At 44.3% G+C, this 22,404-nt stretch overlaps 1 protein-coding gene across 2 annotated transcripts in view; it reads left to right on the top strand.

The window, feature by feature from the left end:
* LOC106613785 (single stranded DNA binding protein 4) overlaps positions 1–22,404 on the top strand; it is a 134,595-nt gene that overhangs the window by 25,464 nt on the left and 86,727 nt on the right. For both annotated transcript variants that reach the window (XM_045687512.2, XM_014216397.3), the window contains exon 4: positions 6,875–6,959. In XM_045687512.2, coding sequence (XP_045543468.2) covers positions 6,875–6,959 — 85 coding nt within the window. The remainder of the gene's footprint in view (positions 1–6,874; positions 6,960–22,404) is intronic.

Genomic DNA, 22,404 nt, shown 5'->3' with positions numbered 1-22,404 from the left:
CTCTACCGGTACCCCCTGTGTACAGTCTCAATGTGCAGGGGCACCGGTTAATTGAGGTAATATGTACATGTAGGTAGACTATGCAGAGATAATAACAGAGTAGCAGCGGTGTAAAAGAGGGGGTGGGTAGGCAATGCAAATAGTCTGGGTGGCCATTTTGATTGCTGAACAATTAATCTTATGGCTTGGGGGTAGAAGCTGTTTAGAAGCCTCTTGGACCTAGATTTGGCGCGCCGCTACCGCTTGCAGTGCGGTAGCAGAGAGAACAGTCTATGACTGGGGGGCTGGAGTCCTTGACAATTTTTAGGGCCTTCCTCTGACACCGCCTGGTATAGAGGTCCTGGATGGCTGGAAGCTTGGCCCCAGTGATGTACTGGGCCGTTCGCACTACCCTCTGTAGTGCCTTGACGTCGGAGGCTGAGCAGTTGCAATACCAGGCAGTGATGCAACCAGTCAGGATGCTCTCGATGGTGCAGCTGTAGAACCTTTTGAGGATCTGGGGACCCATGCCAAATCTTTTCAGTCTCCTGAGGGGGAATATGCTTTGTCGTGCCCTCTTCACGACTGTCTTGGTGATGTGGACACCAAGGAACTTGATGCTCTCAATCTGCTACTCTACAGCCCTGTTGATGTTAATGGGGGCGTGCTCAGTCCTCCTTTTCCTGTAGTCCACAATCAATTCCTTTGTCTTGATCACGTTGAGGGAGAGGTTGTCCTGGCACTGCACGGCCAGGTCTCTGACGCCTCCCTATAGGCTGTCTCGTTGTTGTTGGTGATCAGGCCTACCACTGTTGTCATCTGCAAACTTAATGATGGTGTTGGAGGTCGTGCCTTGCCGTGCAGTCATGAGTGAACAGGGAGTACAGGAGGACACTGAACATGCACCCCTGAGGGGCCCCCATGTTGAGGATCAGCGTGGCGGATGTGTTGTTACCTACCCTTACCACCTGGGGGTGGCCCGTCAGGAAGTCCAGGATCCAGTTGCAGAGGGAGGTGTTTAGGCCCAGGATCCTTAGTTTAGTGATGAGCTTTGAGGGTACTATGGTGTTGAATGCTGAGCTGTAGTCAATGAATAGCATTCTCACATAGGTGTTCCTTTTGTCCTGGTGGGAAAGGGAAGTGTGGAGTGCAATAGAGATTGCGTCATCTGTTTATCTGTAAGGGCGGTATGCAAATTGGAGCAGGCCTAGGGTTTCTGGGATAATGGTGTTGATGTGAGCCATGACCAGCCCACTATGGTGTTCTGCTTAAAACATGTTGGTATTACAGACTGGGACAGGGAGATGTTGAAAATGTCAGTGACAACACTTGCCAGTTGGTCAGTGCATGCTCACAGTACACGTCCTGGTAATCTGTCTAGCCTTGTGAATGTTGACCTGTTTTTAAAGGTCTTACTCACATCGGTTGTGGAGAGCGTGATCACACAGTCATCCGGAACAGCTGATGCTCTCATGCATGTTTCAGTGTTATTTGTCTCTAAGCGAGCATAGAAGTAGATTAGCTTGTCTGGTAGGCTCGTGTCACTGGGCAGCTCTCGGCTGTGCTTCCCTTTTGAAGTCTAATGGTTTGCAAGCCCTGCCAAATCCGACGAGCTTTGGAGCCGGTGTAGCATGATTTGATCTTAGTCCTGTATTGACGCTTTGCCTGTTTGATGGAGGGCATAGCAGGATTTCTTATAAGCTTCTGGGTTAGAGTCCCGCTCCTTGAAAGTGGCAGCTCTAGCTTTTAGCTCAGTGCGGATGTTGCCTGTTATCCATGGCTTCTGGTTGGGGTATGTACGTACGTTCACTGTGGGGACGACATCATCGATGCACTTATTGATGAAGCCTATGACTGATGTGGTGCACTCAATGCCATCGGCGGAATCCCGGAACATATTCCAGTCTGAGCTAGCAAAACAGTCCTGTAGCTTAGCACCTGCTTCATCTGACCGCTTTTTTTATAGACTGAGTCCCTGGTGCTTCGTGCTTTAATTTTTGCTTGTAAGCAGGAATCAGGAGGATAGAATTATGGTCAAATTTGCCAAATGGAGGGTGAGGGAGAGCTTTGTATGCATCGCTGTGTGTGGAGTATAGGTGGTCTCTAATTTTTTAAATTTTTTTTTTATTTTCTCCGTCTGGTTGCACAATTAACATGCTGATAGAAATTTGGTAAAACGGATTTGTTTCCCTGCATTGAAGTCCCAGGCCACTAGGAGCGCCGCCTCTGGATGAGCGTTTTCCTGTTTGTCTTAAGGCGGAATACAGCTCATTGAGTGCGGTCTTAGTGCTAGAATCAGTGTGTGGTGGTATGTAGACCGCTACAAAAAATACAGAAACTCTCTAGGTAGATAGTGTGGTATACAACTTGTCATGAGATACTCTACCTCAGGCAAGCAATAGCTCGAGACTTCCTTAGATATCATGCACCAGCTGTTGTTTACAAATATACATAGTCTTCTCCACTTGTCTTACCAGACGCCGCTGTTCTATCCTGCCGATACAGCGTACAACCAGCCAGCTGTATGTTGATAATGTCGTCGTTCAGCCACGACTCCATGAAGCATTAGATATTACAGTTTTGAATGTCCCGTTGGTAGTTTAATCTTTTTCGTAGGTTGTCGATTTAAAAAAAAAAAAAAAAAAAAAAAAATATTGCATGTTAGCTAGTACAACCGAAGGCAGTGGGGGCTTATTCGATCGCCTACGAATTCTCAGAAGGCAGCCCGACCTCCATCCTCTTTTTCTCCGTCTTCTCTTCATGCAAATGACAGGGATTTGGGCCTGTTCCCAGGAAAGCAGTATTTCCTTCACTTCAGGCTCGTCAGACTCGTTAAAGTAAAAAAAAAGAAGCTTCTGCCAGTTCGTGGTGAGTAATCGCTGTTTTGATGTCCAGAAGTTCTTTTCGGTCATAAGAGACAGTAACATCAACATTATGTAAAGAATAAGTTAAAAAAAGAAGTTACAAACAACACAAAAAAACACAGTTGGTTAGAGCACGTAAAACGTCAGCCATCCTCCCCGGCGCCATGATACTACATCTACTCAAAGGGTTTTTCTTTAATTTGACTATTTTCTACATTGTAGAATAATACTGAAGACATCAAAACTATGAAATGACACATATGGAATCATGTAGTAACCCAAAAAAATTTAAACATATAAAATACACATTTTTTCAGCAAACTTAACGTGTAAGTATTTGTATGAACATAACAAGATTCAACAACTGAGACATAAACTGAACAAGTTCCACAGACATGTGACTAACAGAAATGGAATAATGTGTCTGTGAACAAAGGGGGGGGGTGTCAAAATCTAAAGTAACATTCAGTATCAGGTGTGGCCACCAGCTGCATTAAGTACTGCAGTGCATCTCCTCATGGACTGCACCAGATTTGCCAGTTCTTGCTGTGAGATGTTAGTCCACTCTTCCACCAAGTCACCTGCAAGTTTCCGGACATTTCTGGGGGGAATGGCCCTAGCCCTCACGCTCCGATCCAACAGGTCCCAGACGTGCTCAATGGGATAGAGATCCGGGCTCTTCGCTGGCCATGGCAGAACACTGACATTCCTGTCTTGCAGGAAATCACGCACAGAACGAGCAGTATGGCTGGTGGCATTATCATGCTGGAGGGTCATGTCAGGATGAGCCTGCAGGAAGGGTACCACATGAGTGAGGAGGATGTCTTCCCTGTAACGCACAGCGTTGAGATTGCCTGCAATGACAACAAGCTCAGTTCGATGATGCTGTGACACCGCCCTAGACCATGACGAACCCTCCACCTCCAAATCGATCAGGCATCCAGAGTACAGGCCTCGGTGTAACGCTCATTCCTTCGATGATAAACGAGAATCCAACCATCACCCGGTGAGACAGAAACGCGACTCGTCAGTGAAGAGCACTTCTTGCCAGTCCTGTCTGGTCCAGCGACGGTGGGTTTGTGCCCATAGGTGACGTTGTTGCCGGTGATGTCTGGTGAGGACTTGCCTTACAACAGGACTACAAGCCCTCAGTCCAGCCTCTCTCAGCCTATTGCGGACAGTCTGAGCAGTGATGGAGGGATTGTGCGTTCCTGGTGTAACTCAGGCAGTTGTTGCCATCCTGTACCTGTCCCGCAGGTGTGATGTTTGGATGTACCGATCCTGTGCAGGTGTTGTTACACGTGGTCTGCCACTGTGAGGACGATCAGCTGTCCGTGCTGTCTCCCTGTGGCGCTGTCTTAGGTGTCTCACAGTACGGACATTGCAATTTATTGCCCTGGCCACATCTGCAGTCCTCATGCCTCCTTGCAGCATGCCTAAGACATGTTCACGCAGATGGGCAGGGACCCTGGGCATCTTTCTTTTGGTGTTTTTCAGAGTCAGTAGAAAGGCCTCTTTAGTGTCCTAAGTTTTCATAACTATGACCTTAATTGCATACCGTCTGTAAGCTGTTAGTGTCTTAACGACCGTTCCACAGGTGCATGTTCATTAATTGTTTATGGTTCTTTGAACAAGCATGGGAAACAGTGTTTAAACCCTTTACAATGAAGATCTGTGAAGAGTTTGGGCTTTTTATGAATTATCTTTGAAAGACAGGGTCCTGAAAAAGGGACGTTTCTTTTTTTGCTGAGTTTATATTTGAGATTCTACAAAGTAGCCACCCTTTTTTGCAATGAGAGCTTTGCACACTCTTGGCATTCTCTCAACCAGCTTCACCTGGAATGCTTTTCCAATCGTCTTGAAGGAGTTCCCACATATGCTGAGCACTTGTTGGCTGCTTTTCCTTTTCGTCCAACTCATCCCAAACCATCTCAATTGGGTTGAGGTCGGGTCATTGTGGAGGCCAGGTCATCTGATGCAGCATTCCATCGCTCTACTTCTTGGTCAAATAACCCTTGCACAGCCTGGAGGTGTGTTGGGTCATTGTCCTGTTGATAAGCAAATGGTAGTCCCGCTAAGCGCAAACCAGATGGGATGGCATATCGCTGCAGAATGCTGTGGTAGCCATGCTGGTTAAGTGTGCCTTGAATTCTAAATAATCACTGAGTATCACCATGAAAGCACCATCACATCTCCTCCATGCTTTACAGTGGGAACCACACATGCATTGATCATCCGTTCACCTACTCTGTGTCTCACAAAGACATGACGGTTGGAACCAAAAATCTCAAATTTGGACTCATCAGATCAAAGGACAGATTTCCACCGGCGTAATGTCCGTTGCTCGTCTTTTTGGGCCCAAGCAAGTCTCTTCTAATTGGTGTCCTTTTAGTAGTGGTTTCTTTGCAGCAATTCGACCATGAAGGCCTGATTTTGTGAATCAGGCTGCCATAGGGCAGCGCACAATTGGACCAGCGTCGTCCGGGTTAGGGTTTGTCCCGGGGTAGGCCGTCATTCTAAATAAGAATTTGGTTCTTAACTGTCTTGCCTAATTAAATAAAGTAATATTTAAAAAACTTGAACCCTGTGAAGCATTTATTTGGGCTGCAATTTCTGAGGCTTGTAACTCTAACCTTTTGGTGGTCCTCACGAGAGCCAGTTTCATCATAGCACTTGATGGTTTTTGCGACTGCACCTGAAGAAATGTTAAAAGTTCTTGAAATGTTCCGCACTGACTGACCTTCATGTCTTAAAGTAATGATGGACTGTTTTTCTTCTTTGCGTATTTAAGCTAATATGGACTTGGTCTTTTACCAAATAGGGCTGTCTTCTGTATACCACTCCTACCTTGTCACAACACAACTGATTGGCTCAAATGCATTAAGAAGGAAAGAAATATGACAAATTAACTTAACAAGGCACACCTGTTAATTGAAATGCATTCCAGGTGACTACCTCATGAAGCTGGTTGAGAGAATGCCAAGAGTGTGCAAATACTTTCATCAAGGCAAAGGGTGGCTACTTTGAAGAATCTCAAATATAAAATATATTTTGATTTGTTTAACACCTTTTTTTGGTTACTACATGATTCCATATGTGTTATCATAGTTTTGATGTCTTCACTATTATTCTACAATGTAGACAATAGTAAAAATAAAAACCCTTGAATGAGTAGGTGTCCAAACTTTTAACTGGTACTGTATGTTTTCAAACTGAGGCGATGAATGATTATCTTATACACGCACAGTTATGGGTCATCAGCTCATATTTTCTGCTCCATTTTGCAGTCTGTCATATCAAGTGTCAGGCGTTTCACACGTTAGAAGTCTGGTTTTGCCGCCTCAGCAGAAAGAATGCATATTGTGGAGTATTCACCTTCGAATGTTTTTGAAAAAGCGTAATGTTTCTCTTGAGCCCCAGTCAGATCAGCAGCTTTTATGTGCTATCCATTAAATCAATATCTTAGGCGCAAGCAGAATTTAATGGGGACTAGTTAAACAGGTAATTAATTTCAATTAAGTAATTCAGAGCATTTGGATTGGAACCTGGTGCCCTCTTCAACCCTTAAGGACTGGATTTGCCTTAATTAACAAATATCATAAGTAATTGATCAGTAACCAGCATCTCTGGCCCAGCAGAATGAGATGTACATGGTTCGATTCGATGACACTACTTTGCTGTAGCTCTGAGGCGGGCTACAGGTTGGATTAGAATAGTTTAGGAAAATAAACTGACAAAGTTCTTTAATTTAAACCCTGGTTATAAAGGGTATAAGTAAAGACTCCTCGGCCAACTAACTTTTTAGCTTGATCATGTTTCACTTTGTCATAGATGTGGTCTCCATGGATAGATGGTAATTTAGCTTACGCTTCACACATCCACATACTGGGTATGCATGTGTCCCATGAGGGAATCAAACCCAGAACTGCATGATGTTGCCAGCACCATGCTCCAACCAATTCAGTCATGTGAACAATATCTGGCTGTTAGTGTAAACTGAAATTATGTCTAACAATGTTCTCTCCCCACAGTGTATTCTGGGATCTGTACTGCGCTGCTCCGGACCGGAGAGAGACATGCGAACATTCCAGCGAGGCCAAGGCTTTCCACGACTATGTGAGTCAACCTGTCACTGGTGTTGTCAGAGGCACAGTGGCCATTGTCACGTGGTTCTGTGTGGGCTACTGATAACAGCTAGACATTCAATGTTAATTTTGCATCATCAAATTGAGACATTTGCGTGCATGATTGTTTTGGTCATGATATGAATGTAGTGTTGCTTGGTCTCTTACTGCAATAGGTTCTATCCTCCTAAGCTTAGTGAAACAGTTTCCTGGCTACCCCTCTCACTTCCTCCCTGTGACCCCTGACCTCAGAGCCTTACCTAAACTGTCTGCTGAAGGTGAAATGTCAGGCCTCTGCAAGGTTTTTATTGGCCTTCAAATGGTTTCAATAAGGGTGGGAGCAAATAAAGCAACTTGGTGAGCTGTTGGCCTGGATTAAGTGCAGTGCTGGGGCTGATGCATGGGGCCCAATTGGGGGTGGCCTAGGGGTCATGGGCTTGCCTTCCCTGACCCTCTCATCTGCAGAAGAGCTGGATGTTCCCTGGCGCTGGAATTGATGTGCTGCCTGAACATGTGGAGGGCCTCAGAGTGGCCGGCCTATAAAAGGAGGCTCTTTGTTGACGCCAATCTCGGACTGCAAATGACCATGTTAATGTGCCCACTGATTGTGACCTCTAGCTCATTGGCGGGACCTGAATGATTTGAAGGTTAAGCTGCAGCCCCCTCGGACTTCATCTGCATCACTCAAGGCAAATGCGTTTTATTTCTTATCACCGCCATACCATAGTGCAGTATTCTCCTTTTTGGTCATGTTTTGGCTATGCTAAATAGTGGTATGACATACCCTTTAAAATGTTTCAAGTAAGGCTTATGCAGCTAATAGGTTATGTTGGTCAGATTGTATTACTACTAGTTTGTCGTTCACCTGGCCAGTTAGGAAAGGAGCTCTGGAAATGGGTCATGATAGTTCTATTCCTGCAGTAGACATTTTTAATTTAGCAGGTTTCCCAGTTCTGTGCAGTTCCATACTCCCATGTAGTCTGACAAGTATGAACAGACCAGACCTCCATCAGAACAGAGTCATTTGTTGTGAGTGTGTATTACACCAGCACAAGATTAACCCTTTAGAAACCAGGGTATGCTTTCATTTGACTTTTTAAAGTGTTTCATTTAAAAAAAAAAAAGACTTCATTACTCAAAATGACAGTGCCGACATGGCTTTTCACTGTGATAGAGATTGTATCTATGTTGGTTGGTGATACGGATTTGCACACGTCCTTGCACTTTGAAAAGCTATAATGTCCAGGTGAGTGAAATAAGTAAACAGCAGGTATATGTTTGGTGTTGTTGACGTTCGATGCTGTGAAACTTGGGGAATTGCTCACAGATGAGCAAGTAATTCATGATAACTTGGTTGGAACAGGCTAGAGGTCGACCGATTTTTATGATTTTTCGATACCAATTATTGGAGGACCAAAAAAAGGCGAGACCGATTAATCAGGCGATATTTTTTATTTATTTTTTTATATTTAAAAAAAAATAAAAAATTTAGAATTGTTTTATTTTTTTAATTTTTTAGTTTTTGTTTCATTTATTAAAAAAAAAATACTATGTTTATTTTAATAATGACAATTACAACAATACTGAATGAACACTTATTTTAACTTAATATAATACATCAATAAAATCAATTTAGCCTCAAATAAATAATGAAACAGTTTAAATAATGCAAAAACTAAGTGTTGGAGAAAAGTAGAAGTGCAATATGTGCCATGTAAGAAAGCTAACGTTTAAGTTCCTTGCTCAGAACATGAGAACATATGAAAGCTGGTGGTTCCTTTTAACATGAGTCTTCAATATTCCCAGGTAAGAAGTTTTAGGTTGTAGTTATTATAGGATTTATAGGACTATTTCTCTCTCTATACGATTTGTATTTCATATACCTTTGACTATTGGATGTTCTTATAGGCACTTTAGTATTGCAGTATAGCTTCCGTCCCTCTCCTCGCTCCTACCAGGGACTAGTTAACCGTAAGGTTGCAAGATTCAATCCCTGAGCTGACAAGGTAATAATCTGTTGTTTTGCCCCTGAACAAGGCAGTTAACCCACCATACCTAGGCCGTCACTGAAAATGAGAATGTGTTCTTAACTGACTTGCCTAGTTAAGGGTCTAAAAAAAATATATATTTTTTTTTTTTAAACGCCAAATCTGCGTCCAACAATACCGATTTCCGATTGTTATGAAAACTTGAAATCGGCCCTGATTAATCGGTCGACCTCTAGTACAGGCGAGCACATCAGCGGTGGAGCTCGAATGATAGCGCAATCAATCTCATGGAAATAGTTGGTGTTTAGCTGTGTATATAATTCGCTAACTATTTGGTTGATTTGTCTCATTTCTACCGATGTAATTCAAATGGAAATGGCCCAAGCTGCTTGTTATAGCTAGCTAGGTAATCTGTCAGGCAAGAAAAGTTGTGCGTAGCATTACATTTGGGCTGCGCTCACGAAGCGTCAACCTCACTCTCGCTAACTAGCCACCGACATGCAGGCTAGAGTAATTTGTGTTCATCTGTTGGGCTTAGGTTATGGTTTGTCATGTTTGCTAGGTGCAGATATTCATAGGCTATACATTGCGTTATTTTCCTATTATTTGACATGTTAGCTGTCATGTTAGGGTAGACGGCCGCACAGTGGAGATCATATGATGAGTTGGATATTTGTTTACGTAACCATCTAACAAGTTGCTTGTTTTGTCCTCTCTCTACCGATGCAATTTATGTGGAAACTGTCCCAGCTTCGTAACTAATCAGCTAACATTGGCGAACTCTATAGTTAGTCTGTTAGGCAAGAAATCAAGAGTTGAAATAGTTAAAAGATTTACTAAATAAAATGACAATACCGAGGCTATATACAGGGGGTACCGGTACCGAGGTAAATTAGAAAGATGGTGTGTGCATAGTTGAGAAAAAGCGAGGAAAAAAGAGCGAGACAGTGTGAGAGGGAGGGAGAGATTATGTTTCTATAATTGTATCCTAGTTGTTGCTCCTCTCCCCGTGTTACTCTCTTCCTTTAGGTCAGTGAAAGAGAAGAAAGTGATGTGGGGAGTCAGGACTCAGCAGCAAAAGGCAGGGAGGAAGAGGAGTTGGAGATGATTGGAGGGATAGAGATGTGGAGGGAAAGGAAGAGGAGGAGGGAGATGACGAAGCAGAGGGAGAGCATACCTGAGAGGGGAGCCTACGTTTCCATGGTGTGTGTCTGCCCCAAGTCCTACCATTCACCCTTGTGCCACACAGGGGTTTTGGTAGGAATTGATATCTGTTCCAGAGCTTGTAAGGGATTACAACAAGACAATGGGCGGGGTTGACCATCTTGACCAACTGATGAGCTATTGCAATGTTGGACGCACAGGCAGAAAATGGTGGTAGTATGTGTTTTCGGGGATGCTCAACATTTCCATCATAAATGCTTACATTGTGTGGGGGACCCTGCAAAGGCCCCTTCCCAGAAACCACAGGCGCTGGGCCCTGAAGGCATTCAAAATGCAGCTTGTGTATTCTCTTTGATATGGCTATAGTGGCAGGAAGGGGAGCCAAGTGTGTGGCACCAGGGCGTGTGGACCGAGTTGTAACTCATTGGAAAGCAGGTGAAGTTTGAAGGGCACAAGTGTGGTGTGCATCCGGAGTGGACGCAGGGCAAAGAGTGGGAGCTGTGTAGAAACCTCCTTTGGGAAGCTCTATGTGTTCTGAGCCATTTTGCAGGATGGGGTTGTGCTACAGTGTGAAATATGACTTTGTCTCACAAATCTTTTATTGTCACTGAACAGTTGTTGTGTTTTGTATCTTCTCTCTTTATCTGACTCATACTTGTTGCATTCACTGAATTGTTGTCAAAGTAGGGTACTATCTCTTAGTGTCAGGCCTGGGCTGTACTAAATCTTGACAGAGGTTACCTACATTTTGAAATAGTCTCCGAATAGGTGTTTGCATTTTTACATTGTTACAGAAGTATGAATTGTTGTTAATCAATTCGTTTTTAAATACTTTCTGAATATTGTCCTCTGATCACATTTTGGATTATTTATTTATATGTAAATACTTGTAAGTATAATATTTCATACTTGGTACATTTTGAGTGAGTAATTTAGTCAAATTTACTACAATTTAAATACTCGTGTTTTTTGTTGTGGAGTGTTAATCATTTTTTGATAGTGAGTGTCTTTACACAATGGAGACAAAATGAGGGTTGTTCCTATTGACATGAATGTGGTGTCATATTAAAGAAGAGGTTGTTCTCTTTAAAACTAAGTTAACTTGTAATTGTCATTTGTTCTTTGTTTTTGAGCCATGTCTGTTTGTTTGAAATGTGAGAAAATTAGCTTTATCTTGAAAATTCTCAGTAATTTACAGCAGCATTCTAGAATTCTATTGGGGTCTAAAGGGTTAATTACATGGTTAATTAAACCCCATGCTTAATTAAAGCTGACAAGTGTCCCCAATTAATCCACACTGAGTGTACAAAATATTAAGGACACCTTCCTAATATTGAGTTGCACCCCCCCCCCCCCCCCCCCCCACACACACACACACTTTTGCCCTCAACAGCCTACTTCTTATCACTTCTTAACCATCATTTATTCCAATAAAATATTTGTTGTTGTGTATTACGTTTGTTTTATTTGATGAATTTATTTTTTAATTCCAAGTCATCTCTATAGAGCTGCTGCCTAAAATTGCTATTTTTGTAGTTCTTCAACGTAAATAAGGCATACTTTCATGACTGCTGAATACCAACTATCAATCACTTAGATCATGTATTTTCAGGTAGAGATTCCTCACGAAGCAACAGCTGCTCTCTAAATCCCCTCATGATTGCGCATGATTCTTAAGTGACGTGTAGTTCGCGAGCGATTCGTTCTTTTTGAACTACTCTTTTTAATGACTCCAGAGTCATGATTTTGGTTTTTCGAGTGATTTGTTCATTTTAGTTGTTCATTAGACCTGCTGGCCGCGATGACTTCTACAGCAGGATTAATATGCGCTGCTCTGGCTCAGCGGCTCCAGAGATGTGCTCCAACAACGAACTGTCTCGTGTGTGAGCAGAAAAATAGATCATACTGCAGGCAGCATAGAGAAGGAAAATACATGTTTAGAACTGATAAATGATAGTATGGTGCAAGAATGAATGCAATCATTTTATTTAATAACAATCAATAACAATCAATTTGATTATTGAATGTTATTGATGGACACCACTTTGTAGAACAAAAACATACACAGCCTTCCTCTGCTGCTCAACACTCAAATTCGTGAACAAATTGGTTTGGGTGGCTGCTGCAGTTCGTAGCCTATTGGGCAAATCTCCCTCGCGGCAGTCATTCCGTTCACAATCTAGTCTGGTTGTGGCAAATAGACCTCGTTTTCAAAGGTATCAATAAATAATTGTATTTTTATGCCTAGCGATCACAGATTACGGGGGAACAAGAGGCTTGTAGAAGCATGATTTATTTCAAGTTTTTAGTTTATCTTTTGCCAGCAGGGGGGTCCTGCGTCCTCAGGGCATTACTGACTCAAATGAACGAAATGAGTCAAAATATTTTTGATTTTGACTGTACGAGTCAAAGATCAGAGTCAGTAAAAAGAGCAGAACTTCCCATCACTAATTCCTCTGTCTATTCCGTAGCGGGTGTAAAAGAAGCACCGACCGGACAAGTAGATGTGAAATAGATTATGGTCGTTGTAGTTAATTACCAAACTTTGTAGAATATTGGCCTGTTACAAACTACAACTCCCTACTACATCGCACAGTTCAGGCTGGATCTGATTTATCTCTATAGAAACAGTGCAATGTGTGCATTGAGCTCAGAAAAAAACGGAACAAAATGGAATTCAAGTAATTGAACCGACGTAGGTCAATTAGTTGTTTAAAAATAACTGAAATTTCAGTTAATCCCTCCGCACTACTCTCGAGGCAGCTAGCTACCTGTCTCAACCGTCAGCTACCCTCCATGCTAACTCTCACGACCCATTCAGCGAGTTGGTGGCAGGACTGGTGGTTAGGACTTCCAAGAAAAGAGTACTTACCTACATCTAAATGTGGCATAGGACCTGAACAAAGAAATAAAGCAATGTCTGCTCAGAATCGTTTAGTGACACGCACACACGTTTCAAAACCGACATGGTCTTCGTAAGGCACCTAACCCACACACCTAAAGATACATTACGTCCTTCGCTCCAGTGTCCAGATGTGGGGCTCCAGTTGAAGGTCCTCTGAGGGGATCTGTCCTACGCAGTGGTCAGCCCAATGTGGTCACTCGGTGTGGATGCTGTGGGGCTTTGGGGACCGCCACAGGGGCTCAGATGTCCTGCTCTTTTTTTGTTCTAATTCAAGGATTAATGGTCAGTTTTCCTTTACCCTTGACCTGGCTGAAGGTCAAAGTGTATCCGCTCGTCCGGGCTCTGTGTGTGATAAGGGGCTTTGTGAAGTGGACATTTGTCTTCCTCACAAGAAGTACATCGATATCACTGATCACCAATATCGTTTGACAAGAAATTATTGTTGTTGGTGGCATGAGAGTATGTTATAATTCAACATTTATCTGTATATTTCTACTGGATGGATTGAGCAGATTGGTTGAACTGTATGAAAATGCATAACCCTGAAACTTTTAAATAAGTTTGTCTATAGTCAAATCTTCCCATCCCTCAGTCATGTTAATTTCCATAACTCTCTGTGTTGCTGGTGGACCCGGTGTGTGTTTGGGGTTACAGACAGACAGGACACAGGGTTAATGTTGTGTGAAGAACCTTACCTTGGGCTGTGGCGGAGGGACCAGGGTGGGGGTGGAGGCGTGAATCCCCCAGGCCTGTCTCTGTCTGATTAACTCCAGCCGCTCCGATCCCTGTGGACCAGTGGCCTGATCAAGTCGCTGTCGCGGCCCGGCTGATAACAGCCCTATTCCCCCGCCATGTCTCCCAGGATCACAGGGAGAAAAACAACACGACTCCCATGAGTCACACTCCCAGGGGGAACAGTAGACTCTGTCTCTGGTGTTAGACTCTGAGTTTGTATGGGTACACACATTTTAGATGCCATCTCTGACTGACTGGTTGTGTTTTGTTGGGTACTGTGTCCACTGTCCAAGGACATGATAGTGGCCCTGGCTGGGTTTGAAGGAATCCACCATGACCCAAACCCTCTCCTATTTCCTTCTCCTGGGGCCTGGGAGGTAGACTTTGTAGGCCTTCCAGATTGGGGAATATAATGTGCTAATCCTCAAATCTGGGGGATGGTTCATGGCTAATCACTGGATTTTGGTGGGATTCTGACTCTGGCTGGGCTCCCGGAACTGAAAGACTCTGCACCCCTGGATGGCAGATCCAACGTGGTACAAACCTTCATAAACACACACCTGAAACACACCACACTGGAGATGCATGGAACGGAAAAACACAGCCTTTATAAATGTTTAAGAGGAATTTTCCTTTATTCCTTATTGTTGAAACTGTTTCATTGATTCCTATTTTTTCTTCAAATCATGTTTACTTACTGAGAGAAATCCACATTCATAATTCTCTTTCCTACTTGAATTTAATGTTCCTCAAAAGAGTGCTTAGAGTGAGGATTTTTTAAACTTTTGTTTTGTTTTTCCAAGCATGAGTCTTCTTTAGGTAATTCAGAATGAATGATGAAATTAATGATTTAAGAAAGTCAGAAACACACTTACATGGGTGTAATGCACCCAAAAATCTTAGGGGTCACACAGTACGTGAGAATGACTGGAGGGTGAAGTTGGACACCTGAAATAGCTTTTTCCTGCAATCTACAGCCATAATTGCCAGGTCGCAATTGTAAATGAGAACTTGTTCTCAACTTGCCCACCTGGTTAAATAAAGGTGAAATAAAAAATAAAAGAAATAAAAATAATCATTATGCTTAATTCTATGTAAAAACAAATATATAAATAATTTAAAATATATATTTTTTGCATATCTCATACCTATTGAGCTGTCTGTACCTGACTGGTGCTTATTTATAAAATTGCTTGGAGGCTAGTAGTCTTATAGAGAAATGACAACCAAAAAAACCCAGGACAAATCTGGAAGGGGCACGTGCTCCTGTGCCCTCTATGGGCAAGACGCCGCTGCAAACATACACAAACAAACACTTTCAGGAAGTAATAATGCTCCATCGTTAGACTTTGGGTGCGTTCGTAAATTCGCTCTGGCTATCTACTCTGATTTCAGAGTACTCTCGCCTAAGTGTGCCAGAGAGCAGAATAATTGATGAATTTACGAACGCTCAACACCGGTTGAATATGGCCGGTGTCTGTAAACGTCTGCAAAAAAGCATAATTAAGTTGTTGCCAGCAGCACAGTTATAATCACCAACACTCTGGATAATATGAAGACAGCCTAACCAGCTCTGCTAGGGTGAGTAAAATGATCAGAGTGAGCTGTTCCTTCATTTGTGTCGGGAAGTAGCTATCAAACTAGCCCACGTTGGCCAGTTCGCTTGGGTGGTTGACTGCCGTCGTGAGGTCCAAACGCTCGGATCAACCCTACTCCTCAGCCAGAGCATCCAGTGTGCACTCTCTGGCACTCCAGATTGAATTTACGAACACACCCTTTGTTCTTAGCACAAGCTAGAGGTCGTGACCCCACACATCTGCGATTCTTGCCACTGTGACATCAGCGCCTCCGGAGTGTCACTGATTTAGTGACAGAAGTGCGTCATTCACAAAGCCGTGTCTTAATACTCCCTGGATGAGCTTCATGCTTGTCTATATGATTTGTTTGGATTGACTATTCTCATTCAGACAGCTATGATGGAGACTCTCCTGTCAGTGGAAGTGGGGGCACGTAAAGGCAGATGCTCATCTAAAAGTCAACTTCTTGTTTAGTTTTTGTTCAACATGTTATGAAAAATAGCAACTGCTGATCATTTGAAAACTGAACTGGCCTGTCTGCTTATGAATTTCCATTTGTAAGCTTTGATTTGGCCTCTCCCTGAACCTTTTGGTAATGACCAGGACTCCTTCCCATCTACACAAAGAACTCCAGAACTCTTCCTTTGTTTGCTGTGAGCCTGAAAAGGTCCGATTGCATCAGGTACAATGACATTCAGGATGTTGGGTCTGTGTGACATGATTTTCTATTGTAAAATATCACTTTGACACCTGCGCTGACTTGAATACTTAAGTGTCATAACCTCTTGTCAGGCGAATAGAGGCAGTCAATAGAGCTGATGGTATAATGTAGGGGTTGCCTTGTGTCAGGAGAGTGAAATGATGTGGGATGTCTCCAATGACACTTGTCTATTCTCTTTTATAGTGGGTCGTCAGAAGTGCACTCAATAGGGAATAGGGTGTCATTTGAGAGGTAGCCAAGCTGTGGCAGACTGGAGTGTCCAGCAGGACTGAAACAGGTGGCACGGGGCTGGAACGCTTCTCTGTAAACAACAACCATTGAGAAGCCATCCTTTGTGTGTACTTTGTCTGACTGTGTGTGTTTCTCTCATCTAGAACAGGTGCTCACTTTCCCTATTTCAATGAGTCAGTTCAATAAACCGTTCGCTTTGCCTCGGCCTTTCCCTTCGTCTCAACTTCTGTCCTTTACAATAAATATCTCCATCTCATCCTACGTCTTTCTCTTGCCTCGATTTCTCTTAGGTCTGGTGCACAGTCCTCCTCTCACTCTAACACCCCCTCCTCGCTCCTCCTCGTCTCTACCCCCTCTTTCTTATTCCTCCCCCTCTCCTCTCGTCTCCCTCCCTCTCTCTCAGAGGAGATTGATTGGGTAATCTGGCTGTGTGCCAGCAGTGCCCGCTCCGCTCAGGGGAAGGAGAGAAGCGGGGGCGGAATGACGACATGGAGGAATTATAATACCATATAGGGAGACGATGTATGGATGGAGACGGGGGAGGGGGACAGGCAGAGATGAGGTGTAATAGAGGCAGGATTGGCACCGCCATATCTTATTCATATTGTGGTGATATGTACACACTGTAAAGGCATGCCCCATCTCTCTCTCCCTCCCTCCTGCCAGCTCTGTCCCTCTCACGCTCTTACTCATTCCCTCCATCTCTCCCGCTCTCATTCCCTCTCCCTCTCTCTGGCAGGTTTTCTCCTCTCCACTGTTTTCTCTAGCTATCAGACCGTTTGTGGCTCTTGGCTGCGGGGCTGACACCCGTGACTGAGCGGGGCTGTCTTTCTGCTCCATGTTTACTGTTGTCTCCCATCCTCTCTTCTCTCTGCCTGGAATGAAAGGGCCAGTCCACATCTCACATCTCTATGTATCTCTGTGTAGACGTTTCCTAGCTGAACCTCAGAACAAAGGGTTGAAATCTCTGCCCCCGAGCTGTATGGGCGACTGTGGGTCTGGGAGTGACAGAATTATGGATCCTTTTTGTTTATCATTTGCTTCCTCAGGATGATTCTGCGCACGCTTAACCATGCGGTTGGTTGGTGGTATTTAATCTCAATAGTTCTAAGAGGGAGGGCTGTAGGTGGAGAGGTGCTGAATTAGGTTTTCACTCTGCAGATTACACATTTTTAATACATGCCACACAATGACTTATTTGGGTCATTATCAGCTTGGTCTCAATAGTCCTCTAAGAAGCTGCACAGATGCATCCCTAAATGGTTGGTGTCCCCTTTTGGAGGAGTTTAGTTGTGTTACTCAAACTGTATGTGGGCCTGCTGTTGGAAGCCTACTAGCGTAAGTGTGTGAATTTTCTGTGGAACTGTTGATATGGTGTGGAGTTGATTCTATAGGAGGAAGCTACCACAGGCTGGCGAGGGTCAGGTTTGCCCCTGAGTCAGAGGTGTGCATGTAGCCGTGCTCGTCCTGTCTGGAGCAGCCCAGTCACAGCTCCTCTCCTATCCTGCCACTGTTTCATCTACAGTCACACAATGCTTTCAAGTCTGGGGGCTGGCCACACTCCAACCACATCCACACACACCGTTCTGAAAAAATACCCTGCCTGCAGAAATTGGCATAAATTACTGACATTACACAAATAATGCTGCAGCGTCTGCTTTTGGGAAGCCTCACATTTCCCTAGGCGACGTTCCGACTCAGGCCGGCTGTTTTTATTACTGTGCCCCCCCCCCCCCCACATTGAGGAGGGAGATGGGAAGAGAGGGCGACCTGTTTAGGATAGTGGTGAGTGTCCACTCCCAGCTCTTAGGTAGAAGACCCGTGGTCAACCTGGTCATGCTATATATTCTCTCCAACACCTGTAGAGCTTGTTCCTCTTACAGCGAGGCTCATTAGAGAGCTAACACTGATGGTGATATGGCTTGTCAGTTAATTCCACGGGACTGAAATGGATCTCCAGACGTTCACATTTGTTATTGCTGTTGGGAGTTGTAGAGGGAGGCCTTATTTTCTCCCACACAAATCCCCAATCGAATCTACTCACGTTTGAGCTACTGCCTCGGTTAATATAACACACGTTTGATTGCTTGGGCTTTTTATGGTCCTAGAGTACACATCACAATCCAGCTAGGTGTGTGTTTTCAAATGATGAGCAGGGGAATATATAGGTGTATGAAGTAGTGGTTTGCTGCTGATAGTAAACGAGCTAACAAGCGTCTTTGATATTAGCTTTTTGACTCACCTAATTTTCCCAGTCTGACTTCGACATCCTTCGTTTTTTTTCTGTTTCAACCACACTGTGTTCATTGTTCTCTGCTCATCGTTCTTGTGCAATCTCTTTTTTTTTCTCTTCTTTCTCTCTCGCTCTCTCTCTGAGAGGAGTCAGTGGGCAACCGTGTGGCTGGCAGCCTGGGCTGGCAGGCTGTGCTGCTGGCAGGCTGTGTGTCTGCTCTGCTGCTAGTGCTGCCTGCATTGGCCGGGCTCTGTCACCCAAGGCCTGCCATTGTACCAGTCTCAAGTACCAGCTGGGCACCCCAATTCGTAATGAAAATAAACCTGCCTCTTTTAATCTGTGTGAGTCAGTCAGTCAGTCAGTCAGTCAGTTGGACACCATGCTCATTGAGTCAAGTGGTGAGACAAACCTGGCTGAGACGTGCAACTGTCTCAACTCTGCATTACACTGCCGCCCTCCCTGATAGGATTAAAGACAAAAACAATTAGTCTTATTTGCAATTTAAATTCTCCCTAAATGCAAACTTAATCCCCCCCCTTTTTTTTAAAAACCGGCAGAAAAAACACAGAGATTCAAGTCTGTCTGGATTTCTTTTAGCTTTATTAACATGTAGAAGTTATCCCGAATAACGGTTGTGCTTTTAGGTTTTTCTATATTTGGTAAACACATTGTTCTTTGTTGAAGGGTTTTGTCAAAATGATGGAAAAAATGTAAAGAATCAGGATGAGAAGTGAGGACCTCATCACTCATGTTTACAGCATCGCACACCATTCACCAAAAATGCTAGTACACACACACACACACACACACACACACACACCCCTTGAGGAGAACCTGAGGGTGTTGGCGAGGCATCTCTCCAGTAGGTAAAGGGGAAGCCAGGGGGAGCCACAGAGGTAATCACTGGGTCAGTGGGGAGCCATTACACGCTCAGTGAAAGGCTGGGGAAGTATATGGTATAAAAATAATCATTACTGTGCATTACAGTCACTGTCTGTAAATATGCCCAGGATGGCAGTAAAGGAACACATGCGTGCCGGGGCAGAGCTTCCATCAGCACAGTCCCTTGTCCCCACGCAGACATACAGCCTGTGGGAGCCACTGGGCCGGGTGTGTGGGTGTGCAAGCAAGCACCTTTTTGAGGATCTTTGGCTCCAATTCATGCCAGGTCAGCTGAAATGGCACAAAAAACATGCAATGTTTTAATTTTCTTTATTAAATCCCCTTGTTCAGTAAGAACCAGTACTTATTACCCACATAGCAGTGTGTTTTCATCTGTGTGGTGTGACACAGCCATGTGAAGTCCTTTCCTCTGGCCTGTAGTTGGCGCGTGGTTAACTTGGAGCCTGTACAGATGTGTAGGAGATGAGAGGGGGACACATCTGACACAGCACAGAGGGTCTCTCTCTGGGTTCTGTCATGGCTGCCCAGCACCCCCCTCCCCCCCAGACTGCAGTTCACATAGAATCTCTCTGGGATCTGTCATGGCTGCCCAGCACCCCCCTCCCCCCCAGACTGCAGTTCACATAGAATCTCTCTGGGTTCTGTCATGGCTGCCCAGCACCCCCCTCCCCCCCAGACTGCAGTTCACATAGAATCTCTCTGGGTTCTGTCATGGCTGCCCAGCACCCCCCTCCCCCCCAGACTGCAGTTCACATAGAATCTCTCTGGGTTCTGTCATGGCTGCCCAGCACCCCCCTCCCCCCCAGACTGCAGTTCACATAGAATCTCTCTGGGTTCTGTCATGGCTGCCCAGCACCCCCCTCCCCCCCAGACTGCAGTTCACATAGAATCTCTCTGGGTTCTGTCATGGCTGCCCAGCACCCCCCTCCCCCCCAGACTGCAGTTCACATAGAATCTCTCTGGGATCTGTCATGGCTGCCCAGCACCCCCCTCCCCTCCAGACTGCAGTTCACATAGAATCTCTCTGGGTTCTGTCATGGCTGCCCAGCACCCCCCTCCCCTCCAGACTGCAGTTCACATAGAATCTCTCTGGGCTTATGTGAGACTGGCAGGAGACGCATACGAACACACACACACATGTGTGAGGACACACACATGCACACATGAGCGCACACACACACACCGAATGAGAGCACTACCCCAGCAGTCTCTCACCAGCATGGTACTTATTTGTCCTCGCCTTCTGTGCTGAAAGCACTGTGTACTGTTGTCTGTAAAGCCAACCACCGTTCTAATGCTGCTGACTACAGACAGGAGGCTGTCTCATCTCCTGGTGGCAGAGCACAACACAGCACAGACCTATCTCTTTCCCTTGCTCTCTCTCTTCAGTAACATTCTGTGTGATAAAAATATATATTCTACTAGATATACAGTAGTATTATTAATACAAAACTATCAGTGTTGTTTATCTCACTTGGTGGTGTTTATGAGAGTGCGTACTGTACTGAAGTACTTCCATAGCACTGTTGCACTGTGTAAAGAGTCATCTGTCATTCAGTGTAGTCAGTCCCTGTGTGTCTGTTTATTTTTTTTCATGTGGTGTTGACTGCTGTTCTGTTGTGTTGTGTCATCAGGCTGGCAGGCCAGGGGTTATCTAGGGGTCAAAGCAGAGCTGTCCCCTTGTTAATCTTAATTATTCTAATTCTGAAAGGACTGGAATCCAAAATTCAAATCGCACATTGCTTTAACTCTGCCATATCCTCGGTGGTACATTGTGTCCTCGGTGGTACATTGCCTGAACTTTATGAAGTTGCGAAAGCTTTAGATTAGATAATGTCATTTATACTGCTCCCAAGTGGCGCAGCGGTCTAATCCACTGCATCTCAGTGCAAGAGGCATCACTACAGTACCTGGTTCGAATCCAGGCTTCATCACATCCGGCCATGATTGGGAGTCCCATAGTGCGGTGCACAACTGGCCCAGCGTCGTCCGGGGTAGGCCCAGCGTCTTTCTGGGTAGGCCCAGCGTCGTCCGGGGTAGGCCCAGCGTCGTCCGGGGTAGGCCGTCATTGTAAATAAGAATTTGTTCTTAACTGATTTGCCTAGTTAAATAAAAAATGAATGAATAGTGTATATAGGATGCTGCCTGTATACAGTAGGGCATGCAGGGCTCTGAAGTGCGACCGCATATGCTCCTATATATATTGTTGTGCGACCTGGAATTTTAATTTGGGAGCACCATGTGCTTTGAGGAAAAGAATCTGCCAGATAATAAGTGTTGTTTCTGAGTGCCCTTGAGAAAAAAACGAGAGCAGATTCATTAGCGTCATGGTTGCACCATTACTACAGCGAAAACCGGCTTGCTTCTAGCCCAAACAGGTCAAAACATCTGGGCCCGGTTTCCCAAAAGCATCTTAAGGCTCAGTTCTTTGTGGGAAACCAGCCCCCTGACCCATATTACAGGAGCACCAGCTTGTCTTTCTATATAGCGGATCGCCAGGACCACATTTTTCATTCATAAGCCTTGTCGTTCATAAACTACTCGTGCGTCGTTAACCATTTGTTTACACTTTGTTCCGCCATGTTACCTCATTGGCTAGCTACTTAACCACCTGGTAACTTTACCAGTATATCCAAACATTTGGTGGCACAGAAAGAAAGAGAGCTTTTTCAGGAGATCTATGATCATAGCCATGAATGAATGACAGATCTCTTGCATGTCATCATCACAAACCTGTCAATATACCATTTTCAATCTAATTAATCTCAATAGGAAAATAGTATTTTTACACAATGGAAAAACCTAATATTCCACAAATGACTTTGTAATTTCAATGACAGGTATTTGTATCAACATCTTTAGTGTTAGATATTAGTTTCTAAGGCACAGCATGTGCTTCAAAAGTAGCTTGAATTCATATAGGCTCAATGTAGGCTGTATCTCAATCAACTGAAACAGATTTTCTGATATAGATGTATTT

Source organism: Salmo salar, chromosome 10 (assembly GCF_965601325.2).
Source record: "Salmo salar chromosome 10, fSalSal1, whole genome shotgun sequence".
Taxonomy (NCBI): domain Eukaryota; kingdom Metazoa; phylum Chordata; class Actinopteri; order Salmoniformes; family Salmonidae; genus Salmo; species Salmo salar.
This window is presented reverse-complemented; position numbering and strand designations above follow the sequence as displayed.